The 19,043-nt window shown below is 31.9% G+C and overlaps 1 protein-coding gene across 2 annotated transcripts; it reads left to right on the forward strand.

Annotated features, from left to right (window-relative positions):
• The first annotated feature begins 12,802 nt into the window (after window positions 1–12,802).
• LOC143602041 (uncharacterized) lies at window positions 12,803–17,685 on the forward strand. 2 transcript variants are annotated; one of them, XM_077079288.1, is made up of 11 exons: window positions 12,803–12,938; window positions 13,012–13,068; window positions 13,330–13,407; window positions 14,253–14,306; window positions 14,566–14,648; window positions 14,801–14,900; window positions 15,008–15,070; window positions 15,798–16,025; window positions 16,106–16,166; window positions 17,068–17,194; window positions 17,442–17,685. In XM_077079288.1, exons 1-10 carry the CDS (start codon window positions 12,825–12,827, stop codon window positions 17,163–17,165), a joined length of 936 nt encoding a protein of 311 aa, XP_076935403.1. In that variant the 5' UTR covers window positions 12,803–12,824; the 3' UTR covers window positions 17,166–17,194; window positions 17,442–17,685. The 2 variants fall into 2 exon arrangements, with proteins under 2 accessions (XP_076935403.1, XP_076935402.1); XM_077079287.1 differs by having other exon boundaries at window positions 17,068–17,685.
• The last annotated feature ends 1,358 nt before the right edge of the window (window positions 17,686–19,043 follow it).

Raw genomic sequence — 19,043 nt, forward strand, 5'->3', positions numbered from 1 at the left:
ATGTTCGATCTTTGACCCGTAAATCCTTTCGCCCCACACGCATACTCACCAATAACTAACTTTTGATGCTCACCAATATGTACATTGAGACTATATATTTCTTATTTATATTTATGCTAACAATATATTAAAAATTAACCATAATCAAAGATTGAGATTGTTGAATTTCATATTTAATTAGTGAAATCGATTAGCCATGGATGCGTTGACGAACAATAACAACAAAGACAAACTTTTTCTTGAGATCAAAAATTGTAAAACGAATATGTAAAATGTTGTAACTTAATTAACATATACTATATTATATGTTGAAAGATATAATTATTTCACACGTTATATGCATTGAAACATATAACGGTGAATCTATATTATATTTAAAGATGTGCCTTTGCTAAACTATATAATTATATTTCACAGGATTATAGTTTTGAAAAAGATAATTATTCATTTTGAAGCGTGCTAAACGATATTCATTTTCTTTATTGATAACATTTATACTTAATGGTGAATCTATATTATATTTTAAGATGTGCCTTTGCTTTACATGTATTTTATCCATTTAGATACTTCTTGTTTGAGCTTAACCGAACCTTAATTTCAATTACATACAAGAATTCTATGTGATCATTATGAACAAATATAATATTCTAACTGCGCTAAATTTGTGTTTTATCATTGCTTGAGTTCTTAGATAGTATACTCTAATAATTACATTCAGAGCTAATTTAATTTTCTTATACATAATATAAACATTTGTATATAATTGCAGTGACACAATAGAATTACAACATAAATATATAAACAACTATTCCAATAAAACTGACTTCCAAATTTAAATTCTTTGAAACAGAAGATATAAATCGAGCTATAGATGTGTGATAGAGACTTACAACGACGTTGAATAAAATAGATGATTTGCCAACGCATGCTTGTCTTGGAGGAGAAACAGTGACGGAAGGTGGAGAAGAGAATGATCTTGATCCGAACTGAACTCCGACAACTTCCTTTTCATCGATCTCCACAGTATTGGTTGGAACTACAATAATTAATGATGATTGATGGTGAATAGTAAGTGGACGATATTACTCCTTTGCAACACACAACTAAGAAACAATATAGTAACGAGAATAATTAATGATGATTGATGGTGAATTACTGTGGACGATATTACTCCTTTGCAACACACAACTAAGAAACAATATAGTAACGAGAATAATTAATGATGATTGATAGTGAATAGTAAGTGGACGATATTACTCCTTTGCAACACACAACTAAAATACAATATAGTAACGGGAATAACTAATGATGATTGATGGTGAATAGTAAGTGGACGATATTACTCCTTTGCAACACACAACTAAGAAACAATATAGTAACGGGCGGCGACAATAGGTCTCCTCAATGAATCCATCATCGTTATCACTCTTTTGGCAAGGTCTAGGTTTTGATGAGCACAAGGAACGTGGTGAAGGAGTGAATGAAGAAGGTTAGGGTTTGGTTTGTAAGTATGGTACCCGTTTGGCTATCCTGTTTGAGATGTTATGACCCGTGTAAGGGTTAAACAGACCCAAACCGGGTTAAATCAATGAGAGCTCACCATTTGCAAATGAAACAATTTTGTGGCTCTAGAAGGGTGGGGAGCAACGTGAGAGCGACACGTAGGATTTTATGGTAGACAATTATATAGATAGTTAGATTTATAGAGTTAGTGATTATCGTACAATATACATAATCTTATTTATTTATTACTAGGTTATGTACCCGTGTCTTACACGGGTTGGACAACTTAAATTTCATAAGTGATAACTTTTAATAAATAAAGTTGAGTAATACATTAAGTAAGTACAAAGTTAAATGATAACTACTATTCACCAATTTAAAAATAAATCATAAATCTCTAAATACTTCTTTCGATACATCATTAAATAATACACTAAAAATATGGTAGCAACTAAAGTAAAATAGTATTATGAAAACATAAACGGTACGATTGAAATAATACGAACCAACCATCAATAGAAGAAAACGTTCGATTAGTTGAAGAATGTACAATAAAGGAGAATCGATAAGCTTTTAATCGACAAAATATGGATAGAACGAAAGATATTCAATTTACATGTGAAAAGAAGGCGGGTCGTGTTCAATTAAAGATCCACGTGTTTTTAACAATGAACTCATTGAATAATGAAAATGTTCAATTTATAAAAATATTTTATAAATAAACCTAACATTTTAAAAAAATATAAAATACGTTTTGTAAACGCAATTAGAGAAATCATTAAACAAAAAAATATATAAAAGAACTTTAAAAAGTATGTATAATTAATAGTAGAGAGTGGCGGAAAGAAAAAATAAGAATGTATAAGAGAATGACATGTGGCATAAAAAAACTTTTATTTATCTTACTAATATATTAAAGCAATACAAGTTGTCCACATGGCATCATTCTAGGGTATCCACCTAGATGTCACATGGATGTCATGTCACAACTTTCCTATCTTACTAATTGCCAACTCACATCATTCCTATTATTTAAACCATAATATTAGAAACCCTAATTCACATTCTTCTTTTCCTCTCCCTCTTGCCATTTAACCAATTCTCTCAAACATCATCACAATTTGTTTCAATTATCAAATCCTGAAGATTGTCTTCCGTTTATCCTATATCATAATCCTTACCCCTATTGTTCGATTCTAATTTTATGATTGTTTATTGTCATTTTATGTTTGTTTATACAATATTTAATGATTATACAATAATTTTTTGTTCATTAAGTCCCCGTTTCTTCGATTGATTATTTGTTGTTAACATCTTCATCTATATTTTGTTTATACATTATTAATTAACTTTTTTGTTATTTGTCACAGAGGTTGTTTGAAATTGTTTGAATTTGATGAATTCTTTCAACATAATAATCCAGAATCCTAAACTCCCAATTCTGGTAAGTATTGTAATATTTCCGTCAATTATAATATTTTAGGTAGGTTTCTATATTTTATTTTATAATAACTTTTGCAGTAACTTCCAAATAAATATGTGAAAATTAATAACGATAAGTTTAAAGATATACCTCAAACACTTAAAATTCAACATTATAAGGTGTCGTCTTGTAATGTTTTGTTAACAAATATGACAAAAGTGTATGTTTTGATAGGTTGTAATTAATCATATACTCTTTTTCTTTTAATAGGTTGTATCAAAGAAAAGTATTGTAATTAACCAGCTTTTTAATTTATCTTGGTTTTTAATTTGTAAAGTATTGATATTTTCTTGTATTTGTTTGTTATGTTTTGCACTATCGCCATAATACAATGTTAAAGTTTGTTAAATTTGAATTGTTATGTTAGTTTTTCTATTTTGTATACATTTTGAAGTTAAAAATTTCGCATTAAAAGTTTTCCAATCTCGAAATTCTTTCCAACATTTTTTTAGAATTCTATTAAAGTATCAATTAATTGTTACATGTATCTATTTGAATTCGAATTCAAGATTATATTATCAATGTTAATTATGTCAAAATTATTGGTTAAAATAAAACCCTTTGGTCCTTAAATTATTCATAAGAGTTAATTGTCATTTTAGTACCCGTGGTTTGCCTAATTACGCAACTTTAGTACCGATTTTGAATTTATTACAAATGGCTACCTCACTTTTTAAAAACCTGCTACTATAGTACTTTTTCTTAACCCCGTCTAACTTTGTCCGTTGAGTCAGGGGTAGTTTAGTAACTTTGTTATTTTATTTATTTTTACCTTTTCTTTTAAATGTCTTCTCCTTTTAATTCTTTCAAATCCCTCAGCCCTTTTTTTTATCTAGATTGAGCTTAAATCACCATTGAAGCTCATCCTATGATGCCACCATCAACTACTACTAACTACCATAGCTAAACACCGTTGTTGGTAGCCACCATCTTCGACCTCCATAATCACCGTTAGCCACCATCTCTAGTAGCCACCATATCCGGCCTCTGCCATCTCTGGTAGCCAGCATCTCCTACCTCCATCATCACCGGTAGCCACCATCTCCGACCTCCATCATCACCGGTAGCCACCATCTCTGGCCTCTGCCATCTCCGGCCGCCACCCCGCGATATCTCTCTCTCTCTCTCTCTTTCCTCTGTCAGCCAGATCTAGCGAACAACCACCGTGATGCTCATTAAAAACTCCAATCTAGTTCTGGAAACTAGATAAAGTATTGGAATCGACAACCATTGTGGTCGTTTTCTCGCCAGAAAATCTACAACTGTGGTGGTGGTGGAAAGCAAAGAGAAAGATTGTTGTAAACTTGTAATCCTCCCCTCTCGCCGAAGACTGATGTGAATGTGGCTGGCAAGATTGGATATGCCGCCTAAGACTATGGTGAAGGTGGCCGGCAGTTCATGATGGTGACAAAAGAGGGTTGAAGACTAGAAGATAACATATTCTTTTCTATTCCATTTATATTTTGAAAGGGGAAGACATTTAAAAGAAAATGTAAAAATAATAAAATAACAAAGTTACTAAACTACCCCTGACTTAATGGACAAAGTTAGATGGGGTTAAGAAAAAGTACTATAGTAGCAAGTATTTAAAATGTGAGGTAGCCATTTGCAATAAATTCAAAATCGGTACTAAAGTTGCGTAATTAAACAGACCAAGGGTACTAAAATGACACTTAACTCTATTCATAATTATAAATTCGTATAATAGTTCTAATATTAAAACCTTCTAATTATGTCAAAATGAATGCTTGAAATAAAACTCTGCATTAAAATTTTTCCAGTCTTAAAATACTTTCCAATTTAAGGTTAAACATATATTATAATACAAATTAATGGTTACATAATGTTATTTGAAGTTAAAAATTCGTCATTAAAAATATTTTAATTTCAAAATACTATCAAGATTTTTTTTAAAATACCAATTAATGGTTACACGATTCTAATTGAATTTGAATTCAATATTATTGTCAAAATTATTGCTTAAAATAAAACCATTTGCTCATTAATTTATGCATAATTATGGGTATAATAATTGTAAGATGAAAACCTTTTAATTATGTTAAAATGAATGCTTAAAATAAAACTCGCATTAAAAGTTTTTAAATCTCAAAATACTTTCTAGGTTAATGATTTTTTGAATAATTCACGATTATATTAATATATTTTAATTATGTAAAAAATGTTGCTTAAAATAAAACTGTTGGATCCTAAATTTATGCATAATATGAGCATAATAATGGTAAAAGAAAAAATTTAATCTTTTAATTATGCCAAAATTAATTGTTAAAATAAAACTCGTATTAAGGGCATGTTTGGGATTGCTTCTATAAAATGTTTTTTGCTTTTTGAAGAGACAAAATGTCCAATATGCCCCTCCAAAAGCACCTAAAAGCATCAAATTGGTGCTTTTAGGTGCTTTTGAAGGGCATTTTGGACATTTTGCCTCTCCAAAAAGCAAAAAACATTTTAAAGAAGCAATCCCAAACATCCCCTAAAACTTTTCCATTCTCAAAATACTTTCTAACTTTTTATTTAAATACCAATTAATCATTACATAATATTGTTAGATTTAAATGCAAGATTATAATAAAATCTTTTAATTATGTCAAAATTATGGATTATAATAAAAACTATTGGTCCTTAATTTGTGCATATAATATTGGTAAGAAGATTAAAACATTTTAATTATGTCAAAATGAATGTATAAAATAAACACAAATATTTTTAACTAATCCTTAGTTTATGCATAATTATGTATATAATATTGAACATATTTATGGTTTATAATAACTTCCATCTTTATTTATAGTTATATAATTAGATAGTTATATCTTTATTTGTAGTTATATAATTAGATAGTCATATACTTTTAATTTTAATGTAACTGAAAGTATAGTAAGTTGTTGCTTAAGTATGGAATTTGAAATAAATCATTTCGAATTTATATCTAAATTTCAAATTTTAAATAGTCACTATAATTGCTTAATTTATGGTTAATAGTCACAACATAATTAAACCCGATTAAATACGGAATTACACAAATTAAACATAAACTTTTAAAGCTTTCCATAGTTTTCAATCTCAACAAACTTTCCATTTTCTTATATTTGACCATTTTTATTATGCCTAAATGTCAAAATTAATGTCTAAAATAAACTCCCAATTTTAATATTTCAAAAATAAAAAACCTTTCCATAATTTTTTGAAGTTGACTAATTAACCATTTTTTTAATATTTTGTAATTATTTCGAAACGTGTTGTTTTAATTTTAAAAGAGTATCAAATTTGTTCGGTATGAATTCGTGTCGTCACAAGTTATTTTTAAGTTATACTGTTTTTTAACTAAAAAGACATATTCATTTTTTATATGTAAATCATTTCGTAACCAAATTTGACAAAATATGAGTATTTAAATTAAACCGAAACTTACACACTTTAATATTCAAATTTAATATTCAGATTTATTTCATAACCAAATTCGACAAAATATGAATATTTAAATTAAATCGAAACTTACACACTTTAATATTCAAATTTAATATTTAGATTTAGACAAAAACTAACATCATAATTAATTCGATCATATCCTTACAAAGTTTATCTAACTCATCTATAAATAAAACCGTGTAATAATTTTGTCAAACAACTTCAATTATTAACCATATGATAATATGATGACTATCTCTATATAATCATTATCATAAAATTCATTCTTTCATTCCAAGGATGTACATAAAGATTTATGATTTGTTTCTAAGTTTGTGAATTATATTTGTACCTTTATTTCTCTTATTAACAACACATTGAATTTGATTTTGTAGTGATTTTAGTTTTCTTCTTTGTAAGTATAAAAAATTACAACACATTTCTTTCTATTTCGATGATTGTTTTTAAACAAGACATTATGACTTCATATATCATGATGTAGTTTTTATTGATATATCTTTTTGGCTTCATGGATTAAGTTAGAAAGATATTTTAAGTTGGCTTTTACGTTATTTGTTGTTGTATATTATTTTGTTTTAATAAAAACAACAATATAATACCTTCTAACGAATGTAAAATTATTTGTTCTTATAAATATTACACTATCAGTTCATTATTATTATTATTATTATCATTGTCACTATATATATTTATATACAATTTTCACGCGTATGATACACAGGTAACTAGCCATTGAAAGATATTGAAATTTTACATTATTGTTTGAGTCTTCGTCTCCAATTCTTCCAACGTTATAGAAAGACATTTTTTAATATGTGACAACATTTTGTTCTAAAAATCATTTTTATACACATAAAATGTATAATAATATCGGTATGAATGTTTTGTTTTAAAAGAAATCAAACACCAAGGTTTGGTTTGCATATTTTATAGTTTATAATTAATAATGTATAAATATATCCAAAACTTATTATAAAAGTCATAAATAAAAATCATTATATAATATAACTCAATATACGTATTACATGTTATATTTTTTTTACTTTTATTATAACACGGACTTTCATTATTAAACATGTTATTATTTTAATGGTATATTTAATTTGGATTATATTATTGTTTTAAACTTTTAGGTGGTGGAATATTTGAAGAAGTTGATGGTGGTTCAATATAAAGAACATGTTTAGGTCTTTTGTTGATGTTTTTATTGTGGTTTGGTGTACACTAACTTAGACCGTCTGTAATGGCAGCTTTGTCATCGGCGTTTTAGAGGATAACGCGGGGGGGGGGGGGGGGGTACACCGCCCCTAGGGCTGTAAGGGAACCGGACGTCCGGCGAACTTCCGGTTGTCTGTTCGGCAAGAAGTTCGTTTATGTTCGTCCGTTTAATAAATGGACCGGACATGGACAAAAATATTTCGTTCGGTAAGCTTAACAGAAGAACACGGACAAGGGCCAAGTTCGTTCGATAGTGTTCGTGAACCTCCGGTAACGTTCGTCCGACTATGTCCGGTAATGTTCATCCGGTATCGTTAGTGCTTAGATCTATCCATTATTGTAATTTAATTGTGAAATTTCTATGTTAATAATCATACTTTTGTATTACTACACATGTTTGATTTCTCTTATATTATAGTGATCCACTTTATGTTAATATATTAAGTGTTAAGTATATTTGGATGTTATATGGTGTAATTCCAAATTTATAGGTGAAGTTGTTTAGATTTATGTTTGGTATTAATATGTAACTGTTTATATATGTCCATTAGTATTCGTTGTACATTAATGTTCACATGTTCGTTTGTCCATTATTGTCCGTTAACGTCCGTTTACAATATGAGCGGACGGACATGGACGAACATGGACAAACTCAATTTCTTAATGGACGGACACGGACATGATTTTTTGTTCGGCAGAGTGTTCGTGAACCGTCCGTTTGTCTGCCAAAAGCTTAACGGACGGACACGGACATGCTCTCGTCCAGTCCGGTTCGGTCCGTGTACACCCCTACCCCCCCTGCGTTTTGTATTTTTTTTGAACGTTTTAGTTAAAACGCTGAAAGTTGCACACAAATCAAAAAATGGACCGCTGGATTTGAACGTTGGAAGGGAATAAAAAAAATATTCCTATATATTAACCAACTAATTCCCAATCAAAACACATCAAATTTATAACAATTCTCTTTCAACTCTATAATTCCTCACACAAAATTCACTATATAAATGGATCCTGCATCTATATATAAACAGTTACTCGGGCCCGACCAAGAAGCCGAGGACGTGGCGGAGGAACAGGCGATTACGAGTGCGATTATGCTCGCGGCAAAGTATATGAGTTCCGTTACGGGTGCGTTTAACTCTCCACCACCCCCCGTTTCAAAAAGAGCATATATCGAACGAGATCGTACCGAAGCCAACAACCGGTTGATGGCGGATTACTTCTGCGACTTGCCGAGATACAAGAACCTAAAGACCTTTAGGCGTCGTTTTCGGATGTCTAAAAATTTATTTATGCGCATCACCAATGATTTGGAGCGTGAGTTTGATTACTTTCAGCAAAAGCCTGACGCTCGAGGGACGCTAGGATTCACGGCTATTCAGAAGGTTACGTCAGCCGTACGCGTGCTCGCCTACGGAAACACGACCGATATCAACGACGAGTATTTAAAGATGGCCGACAAAACAACTCGGGACACCTTGGAGTATTTTTGTTACGGTACGTTTTGTTTTTTTTAAATAGTTTTATCACTTGTTATTTGATTATTTATTTTATAAAAGTTTTGTAAAATATAGGAATATTGAAATTATATGGACCACATTATCTGAGAGAGCCCAACTGGAACGATCTACAACGTCTTTACGAGGCACATACAAGGGTGCATGGTTTCCCCGGCATGATAGGGAGTGTAGATTGCATGCATTGGGAATGGGCTAATTGTCCAACTGCATGGCGAGGTCAATTCACACAAGGTGACCAAAAGGGACCAACGGTCAGCCTTCAAGCGATTGCTTCATACAACCTTTGGATTTGGTCGGCATTCTTAGGTGTTCCCGGTTCCAACAATGACATAACCGTCTTGGAGCAGTCTCCTGTGATGGAGAGTTACATATCTGGGACCGTTCCCGTCGCTTCGTTTTGGGCTAACGATAACTTCTACCATCATGGGTACTGTCACACCCCAACCTACGGCGGAAATGCCGGGGCGCGAACTGATTGTCACAGCTCTCAAGGTACTATTATGCAATATTTAAATGACAATATCTATTAATTTTATTCAATTTTCAAATAAATCAAATACAAAATATAACTCATTAAACAAACAATAAACACAAATTTAATTCTTGATTTTATCTTTTCTAACATAACTCTTCACTAAATCTTCACAAAGTCTTGCAACTAATTCAAGCGATAACCTGCATATACGTATAAAATAGAATTTTGTCAACAACACATGTTGAGTGAGCAACACACCAGTTTGGTTGTACATATAGTATATATTACAAAAATACGTAGCTGCAACCAGTCATATGAGAATAACAAATTTAACCAAATGAGCAAGTATAACTGAGATGTCGAGAAGCACAAAGGCTAACGACTGGCGTATGATCATACTATTCTGAGATTATGTTGGACCTCTCCGAATGCGGTTCACGTAAAGCATGTAAGCACATAAACAAGTAATGTATAAGTTGTTAACACATAAGACAATAGTTGCAGTTTTGAGTATAAGTATATATGAGAAATATAAGTTTTACGCATATGTCCCCAAAACAGTATGAAAACGAGTAAAAAGGGGGATGTGGTACTCACCTCGATAGACGAACAAAATTGAAATGGGAAAATTAAGATTGATGATGGCGAATCACACGTTGACGATAAAGCCTAATAAGGGAAATAGAATACGAAGATACTAAGTAAATGAATCGGATAAAAGAGTTCGATAATTATAATTACTATTAAGTCACATTATATTATTTAAACTTACTTAATTTATAAATCCCATTTAGCCCTATTTAATATTATATTTTATGACGTAGTAATATTTGTACAAATAAAATACATCCTTTGAAAGTTAATAAATTCATTAACTATATAAGTATATTAAATATTTTATTATGTAAAAATATTATATGAGTAAGATACTTCTTTTAAAAATTATTAATTTATTAAATACATAGATTAAATCAATAAAATTAATTTACGTGGTATTATATATACGTATTTATCAATATATGTTCTCACATGCGTACTTACACGGACGAGAAACATAAGTAATATAGTCGGTTTTTAATAAGATAATTTATTTAATAATAATAATTATTATTATATTTAATAAAATGGTTTAAAAAGATAAATCTAAAAAAAACACTAAAATATCGGGTGCAGGGGTCGAACCCGTGACCTCTGCCCTAACAACCAAGAGTATTTACCAGCTGGCAATATGCAACAAGGATCCGATTTTATTATTTATAAACAAAAACTATTTAACAAAAATCAAGAACAAACCCTAACAATTGCAATTGATTTAATCCGTGAATGTTAATTAAATCAATGTTAGGGTTATCGATGAGGGATGGACGACGAATATAAACATCAAACTAATTACCTGTGATGATGACGAATTGACGGTGAAAGAAGATCTCGACGTCGACGCCTTGAACGACGACTGGTAATGCTATTAACATGTTGTTATAATTCAATTGCTTCTAGGGGTAAGGTCGCGAGATCAAGGGGAGTATGTGGCGCAGATTAATTGAATTGTTATTGTGTTTATATAATCAAATCGCTATCGGGTATAAGACGGTGAAGTATTTGGAGCAATACGTATCATTTATGATATTGTTTTCTTAATTAACTTAGTCAGCGAGGACGGTTTAGGCAAGAGAATCATAATACATAAATAAATTTCCAAGTTTGAAGCGAAGATTAAGGTGCAAGATACGTAAACGACTAACGGGTTGAGTTTATGGATCGTGGATACGTGTTCGGGCTATTGGGTTATTGGGTTAAAAGATTATAATGTTCAACATTTGCTAAATAGCCCCTAGACTATTGAGGTGGAAACGCTAAAGGGTTAAAGTATAGTTTTGAGTTAAAAACGAATATCTTTCAAAGTTATATTATATATATATATATATATTAATTAAATATAATAAACAAATATTAATAAAATAATATTACTCGATAAACGCGTTATTTTACCGAAAAAATTTCCCGAATATAAAAACGGGTCGGGTTATGATTAATAAATATTAATTGGAATATTCGAGTTGTTACAGGTATTATCTGGGTGATGGAATATATCCAGAGTATGCGATAATCGTTAAAACATTCAGAGACCCGATGGATGAAAAAAGACAGTATTTTAAGAAAGTGCAAGAGTCCGCGAGAAAGGATATCGAGAGGTGTTTTGGTGTTCTTCAACAACGATGGCATTTTGTTAAAAATCCTTGTCGTCTGTGGACTTTAGAAAGAATGAAATGTGCTATGTATGCGTGTATCATAATGCATAACATGATCATTGAGGACGATGGAAGAGCAATATGTCCAACTTTCATACCGGACCCGGATCCACCATGGACTCAGGCAAGTATGGAGCAAAGACTCGAAAACTCGGATTCCGTGCGGTCAAAAGAGATACATAACTCACTAAATGAGGATTTGGTCCAACATCTTTGGATGTATCGGCCTTTGCTTGGTGAAAACGATGATCAAAACGAGGGCAACAATGAAGACGATGATGAAGACAACGACGAAGATGGCGAAGACGATGAAGACGACGAGGACGACGAAGAGGGCGAAGGTGACGAGGGCGAAGATGACGACGACGAATAGTTTTTTTTTTCATGTAATATTTATTTCATAAAATATTATTGTTATTTGATTATTCTTATTAAAAATTAAAAAAAAAATGTAAAAGTGACTGGGCGCCATGTGGCGCATAATGCCTAGGGTGGAGAGTTATGACTACAACATGTTTTTGTAAAAAACCATAACTCTGACTGGGCGCTATGTGGCGCATAATGCCTGAATGTGTAAAGTTATGACTACACATGGTCTTATTGTAACTTTAAATTTTAATATCTAGATATTATAAATGATTAACGTTTTGGTACGAAAGTTAAAAGAAGATTTGTGTGCTTAAATTTATACCCCAGTTATATACTATAGATAGATGTAGATGTAGATGTAGATGTAGATGTAGATGTAGATGTAGATGTAGATGTAAATGTAAATGTAAATGTTGATTGCTCAATACCCAAACACTCCCTTAAGACATTTCTAAAACCCTGGCGAATGTTAAACAATGACCGGCGACGATGAACCACCGAACGAGCGTCCATTGAAGATCGGAAAATACACCGACGAAGAACGTGAAAAGAGTACAGAAATGGGTCAAAACTCTATCCAGAGGTACTTAATTGCAATCGAGTACGTTGGAACTCGATTCTCCGGTGCTCAACAACAAGCCGCTAATTGCCGGACTGTTGTAGGCGCACTTCAGGTACTACTTAATTAATTCACTTCTTTTTAGGCTTTATTATTATTGTTATTAATTATTGTTCTCAATGACTTAGAGCGCATTTCACAAATTCATTGGGCAGCCGGTTTCCATATTCTGCTCCAGTCGGACTGTAAGTTAATAATAATAATAATTTAGATTCACAGTTGTGTTGAACATTATAATATTTCATCCCTTGTATATTATATATTTTCTTAAATCAGGTAAAAAACTTTACATCATTTAAATTTTAAATAACTTACTAATCCAAACTTACATATAAAGTTCCCTTCCGATTAATAATAGCTGGTCGGTACCTTACTGCCCGACTAGCACCTCACTGCTTCTTCATTTTGGTCTGATATTTTAAGTTATTAGCATATCATTTATGCAGGATGCAGGAGTACACGCTTTATCAAATGTTTGTCATGTAGATGTACAGCGAATAAGCAAAAGGAAACCTGGTGAAGTGGTAAGTTGGATTTTTTTCACATATTTTTAATGAAGATTGATAGCATTAAAGCTGTGCATTTGAATGTTATCAGGTTAGGATACATTGTTGAATATGGTAGTGTGACTTTGCTAGGGTTTCCTTGCCTTTTGATGAAGCAAACAGTGATGAAATTTGACTCTAGTTTGCTTGCTTCATTTTTTGACATCACTATCTATTTCTGTGCTTGTCTTTATAACCTTTCGAGGTTCAGTAAAGAAAAAGAAAAATGAAAATTTATTAAATGGCTACTAATAGTAAGCAATGTTAGTCATCTTTGAAGTCAAACGATATGTCTCTCACACCATCTCACATGCTTTGTAATCAAGTCTTACCTTTTTTGGACCACTCATTTGATTAATAGTTACCTTGGTCTTAATATGCGCTCCAATGCGTAGTGAGCCAAAGAGCTGGTTTGTGATGCACAATCATCATGCATGTGTGGCATTTGTTAGTACCAAAAAGTTATTTATAGATAATACTTTAATTTGTTAACTTTTAAACACTAAAAACTAAGAGATTAAAATAAATAAATTAAAAAAGGAAAGCTATACTACCACCAAAGAAGGTTTTGCGTAACAAAATCAAGTCTTTTACTCTATGCGTATCACCGCATCGTGCACACTATACATTATGCAACTTAGAGCACGTCATCCTCGCATCAGGGGATCACAGCGTATCGCTACACCTGATGCGATCTCATCAGCACATCATGTGCAAAACACATTTAAAACCAAGATAATTACTTTCTTGTACATCATCAGACAACTAATATTTGTTACCCGTGCTTTATAAATATTCATATCCTGTCTTTTTATTTTGTGCAGCTGCCACCTCATGAACCTTCTGTGGTCAAGAAAGCTGTCAACCATTTCTTACAGGTATGGTTTAAATTCGCTTGTGATTTTCACCTCCATTTTTTGTTTAATAAGTATATAATCATGTAAACAATTTTAAGAAAAAGGTTTCTCTTAATACGTGCCTACAAGGCAGGCATATCGAGAGTACTAATCGGCACCATGTTCAGAATATTGATATCGTCATCATGTTTTAAGATCAGTCTCTTTTGTCATGTTCAAGAACAGTATCGGTTTTAAGGTGTTTACAATGATCTTGATATGTTTCTTGAATTCGAGACAGAAGAATGAAGGTGATATTTCGATTACTGATGTTCGATGTGTTGCGCCTGATTTTCATGCTAGATATAAAGCTCAAGAGAGAACGTAGGTATCAATGTAAACTTTTTTTTGTCACATTTAACACTATAGTCATATATATTTGTGTCTGTATATTTTCTTTTAATAATTATTGATAATTTTGTGCTCATTTTAGATTGATGCATTGTTTTAATATGTTTGTGTGCATGTTAATGCAGTTACTTCTACCGGCTGTTATCAGGTCCAGAACATATATCAACATTTGAGAAAGATAGGGCATGGCATGTACCTGAGGAGTTAGATCTTCAAGCAATGCAGGTTGGACATTTAATATTTTGTTAGTGAACTATGAGATGTATTGTTCATGTTAATTTGGGAAATTAACTGAAACTTGTTTTGATTTCTGATCTATGTTGTTTTTAAAGGAAGCTTGCAAGGTTCTTGTGGGACTTCATGATTTCAGTTCTTTTCGAGCTTCTGGTTGTCAGGTTCTTGTCTTCTCTAAAATGAAATACTTAATAACGATGTTTTTATATTTTATTTCTTTTTTCTGTATAAGAATGCCAAAGCAGTATGATCATATATAGTTGATTAAAGAAAAAAATTTCTTCTTTGTGATATTTTATTCCATATTTATGTTTTTGAACTTACTGCTAAAAGTGAGTCCATAAACTTTCAAAACTGAAATCATGCCACATTTATTTATTTATTTGGGGGGGGGGGGGGATGTATTTAATTTATCAGTAAGAGCATTAATTTTAATTGAACCATTAATTTTAATTGGGTGTTTGATTTTTTGAAAACCGTTCAGTTTCGGTTTTTACCATTTGGGCTTTAAGTTTTTGGGCTGAGAAAAGTTGACCCAATATAATGAATTTGGTCATAAATCTTTTTGTTGAATGTTAGTTAATTGAGTATCATAATTTGGGCTAAAATACTCATTAATACATAAGTTACTTAAAATTCAAAATAAAGATACATAAATCCGGTTTGGTGCGGTTTTTTCGGTCATAATTACATCAAAACCATAACCGCACCGAAAGTTAGGTTGTAACGAAAACATAAAACCAAACAGTTGGTTTTTGTTTGGGTTTGGTTATTTTGGTTTGGGTATTTGGTTATGAATTGGTTTTTTCGGTTTCATATTTCATGCACCCCCATTATATGAACCACTTGACACTGATGTATGCTGATTTCACTTTTAATGGTTGGCAGGCAAAATCACCAATTAGAAACTTAGATGAACTTAATGTTATTGAGGTTTTACCATCACCATATTTCCCATCAACAACCGAGAGAGAGAAACAAGAGTTAAATGTTGATTTATCTTGTATTTCTAATCAAAATAAAGCCTTTGGGGAGACGAGTCTAGGGTTTGACATGAGGAAAAGACATCGTTGCTTTGTAGTTACTGCGCGTGCACGTTCGTTTCTTTACCATCAGGTTAGCATTATGCTTTTAATGCATTTGAGTCCCTGCTAAAAGGTACTATTTTGTTTAACTTTATAAGTTGTTGAATACAGGTGAGACTTCTTGTTGGTGCTTTAAAATCTGTTGGCACTGGAGATCTAACAGTTTCAGATGGTAAGTATTTAGTTTCTTTTGTCAATTCGACCTATTTACTTTTTAATTGGTTGATTCGGGTCATGTTGACTAGAAGGACCAAGTCAAATAAATGTATTTAAAATAGTGGTTGAATGGGCTAAGTTCTACTACCTATTTACTCATTAATGGGTTGATTTAAGCTATGTTTGATCTCCAATGGGTGAAATGGGCCAAGTCAAAAAACATAGTAAAAAGAGATGATGAACGGGCCAATTTGACCTTTTTACTTACTAATGGCTATGTTTGATCTCAAAACAGGTTAAACAGGCCAATTTAAGAAAACGTAGTAAAAAAAGAGATTGACGGGCCATTTCGACCTATTTACTTATTAATGGGTTAATTTATTTTGGGCTTTGTGTGATCTTGAATGGGTTAACCAGGCCAAGTCAAGAGAGTGCAAAAAGAGAACAAATGGGCCAAATTCGATCTATTTATGTGTTTTTCAATGGGCTTATTTGGGCTTTGTGTGATCTCTAATTGGTTAAACACGCCAAGTAAAAAAAAATGCAGTTAAGACAGGCTGAACGGGCCAATTCGACTTATTTACTTACTAATGTGTTGATTTGGGCTTTGTGTGAACTCTTAACGGGTTAAATGGGCCAAGCCAAAAAAGTGTAGCTAATACAAAAGGGCTGAATGGGGCAGTTTGACTTATTTACTTTTTTAATGGGTTGGTTTGGAATGGGCAAATGGGCCAAATAAAAAAGATGTTAAAAAAAGACGTCAAATGGGCCCGTTCAATCTATTTTACTAATTAATGGGTTGATTGGGGCTATGTCTGATCTCTAATTGGTTAAACGGCCAAGTCAACTGGATTGATCTGGTCCATTTGTTTTGGATGTTTCACTTCTCTTTGAGCTGATGTGGCGTATCTTCTCAGTTGAACGCATCCTGGAAGCTAAGAATGTGACCGCTAATGGTCCAATGGCTCCTGCGTGTGGCTTGTACCTTGCGCGTGTCAAATATGATCTCCCATGATTGTTTCACCCGTCTGACGTGATTCTTTTGTAAGTGGATTAGTAACTTCACAAACCGAATGCTGACTGTTGACCAACCAATCTGATAAGGGAAGTTCAAATGAGAATCGCTAAGTAATTAAGAACCACTTATTTTGATGCCTTGAACATATTTTAATAGACGTTTGAGATCATAACTATTTAAGGTTTTTCATTTGTACCATCTCCAATTATGATTTTGTTATTTTTTTTGTTCTTTTCGAAAATGGTTTCATGAAATAAACCAAGTTTTATGCAGTTTAGTGGGATTTGCCAGTGGCAATGGATCGCACACTATTAATAGTTTCTTTTGATGATTTATGAAGAATTGCTGGGTAAGTTAGATAGCTCTATTGTTATAGATTTTACTTAAGTAAACTTTTTGTCGAATATGGAAGTATAATGCTGTTTTTTATTATTATTTATTTGACATTTAAGTTGCAAAATCCATGGTTTTTGATATGCTGTTTTTTTTATAAATACTTCAAATACATCCTAGAGCACGGTAGTTATTCCCACGCATGTTTGAAAATATGTGTTAGCTTGTTTCATATGCTACATTTATATTAGGGATACCAATGAAAACCCGAACCCGATGGGACGGGTAATACCTGTCCCATACCCTCCCATTAGTGTATGGGACGGGTTTGGGATTACTTTTGAAATTCTTCGCGGGTCTGGGACGGGTATTGGATTTGTTATATACACGTTTACCCGTTAATTCTGTCCCATTTACCTTATTATAAACCGGAGTAACCCTACCTGATATTTTGTTTTACTATATATATGTTTGTGTACCATATTAATATGAGTGTTTGACGACGTGTATTCCATTAGTTTGGAGATTGACACCAAATATTTTTATGCTAATTGTATTTCAAAGTAGTTCCTACTTCATATCATTTAACATTATAAGTAGTTATTAACAAGACAGGGTCAAGTTATTGTAATAAAAATGAGAAGTGTGAGAAGTCATAAATAATTGACATGTGTCAAGTGATGACCAAAGGAAAAAGGGTATAAAGGTAATTGTACATATTTTCTCTCCCCACATGCAAGACACATGTTAATACCCCCATCATTTTAGAACGTTTATAACTTTTTCGTATGATATTCTTTTTAAAAAAAAATCCATCATAATAACAAGCGTTTTTTTATCTTTAATATGAGTATGATTTTTGTTATATAAAATTTAAAACAAAAATCACGTCATTGTGTCGTTTCGCACACCATTGTGTCTTTTTCACTTATCATTGTGTCTTTTTTCGTCATTTTGTCTTTTCGCACACCATTGTGTCTTTGCGCTTATAATTGTGTCTTTTCGCACACCATTGTGTCTTTTCGCTTATCATTGTGTCTTTTTCGTCATTGTGTCTTTTCGCACACCATTGTGTCTTTTCGCTTATCATTGTGTCTTTTTTCTTCATTGTGTCTTTTAGCACACCATTGTGTCTTTTTTCTTCATTGTGTCTTTTCGCACACCATTGTGTCTTTTTCGCTTATCATTGTGTCTTTTTTCGTCATTGTGTCTTTTCGCACACCATTGTGTCTTTTTTTGCCATTGTGTCTTTTCGCACACCATTGTGTCTTTTTTCGCCATTAATACATGTTACACAATAACTTGAAACGTAAAACAAAATGGTGAATACGTATAAAACAATGACCTAAAACGTAAAACACAATGGCGAATACGTATAACACAATGGCCTAAAACATAACACACAATGGTGAATATATATAACATAATGACTTGAAATGTAAAACACAATGGAAACAATATTACACAATGACACAATGAACAACAAAAAAAACTCAATTAAAAAACCCATTAATTTTTTTTCTATTTTTATATAACAATATG

This window comes from Bidens hawaiensis, unplaced genomic scaffold, assembly GCF_021521415.1.
Source record: "Bidens hawaiensis isolate Kalapana, Puna unplaced genomic scaffold, B.hawaiensis_p1.1 tig00057808_1, whole genome shotgun sequence".
Taxonomy (NCBI): domain Eukaryota; kingdom Viridiplantae; phylum Streptophyta; class Magnoliopsida; order Asterales; family Asteraceae; genus Bidens; species Bidens hawaiensis.

Excerpts from the sequence above, each read along its gene's own strand:
- LOC143602041 (XM_077079287.1), top strand. The coding sequence starts at position 12,825 with ATGGGTCAAAACTCTATCCAGAGGTACTTAATTGCAATCGAGTACGTT. Across the intron at positions 14,307-14,565 it reads CTGTCAACCATTTCTTACAG|AAGAATGAAGGTGATATTTC; the intron begins GTATGGTTTAAA and ends AATTCGAGACAG. Across the intron at positions 14,901-15,007 it reads TAGATCTTCAAGCAATGCAG|GAAGCTTGCAAGGTTCTTGT; the intron begins GTTGGACATTTA and ends TTGTTTTTAAAG.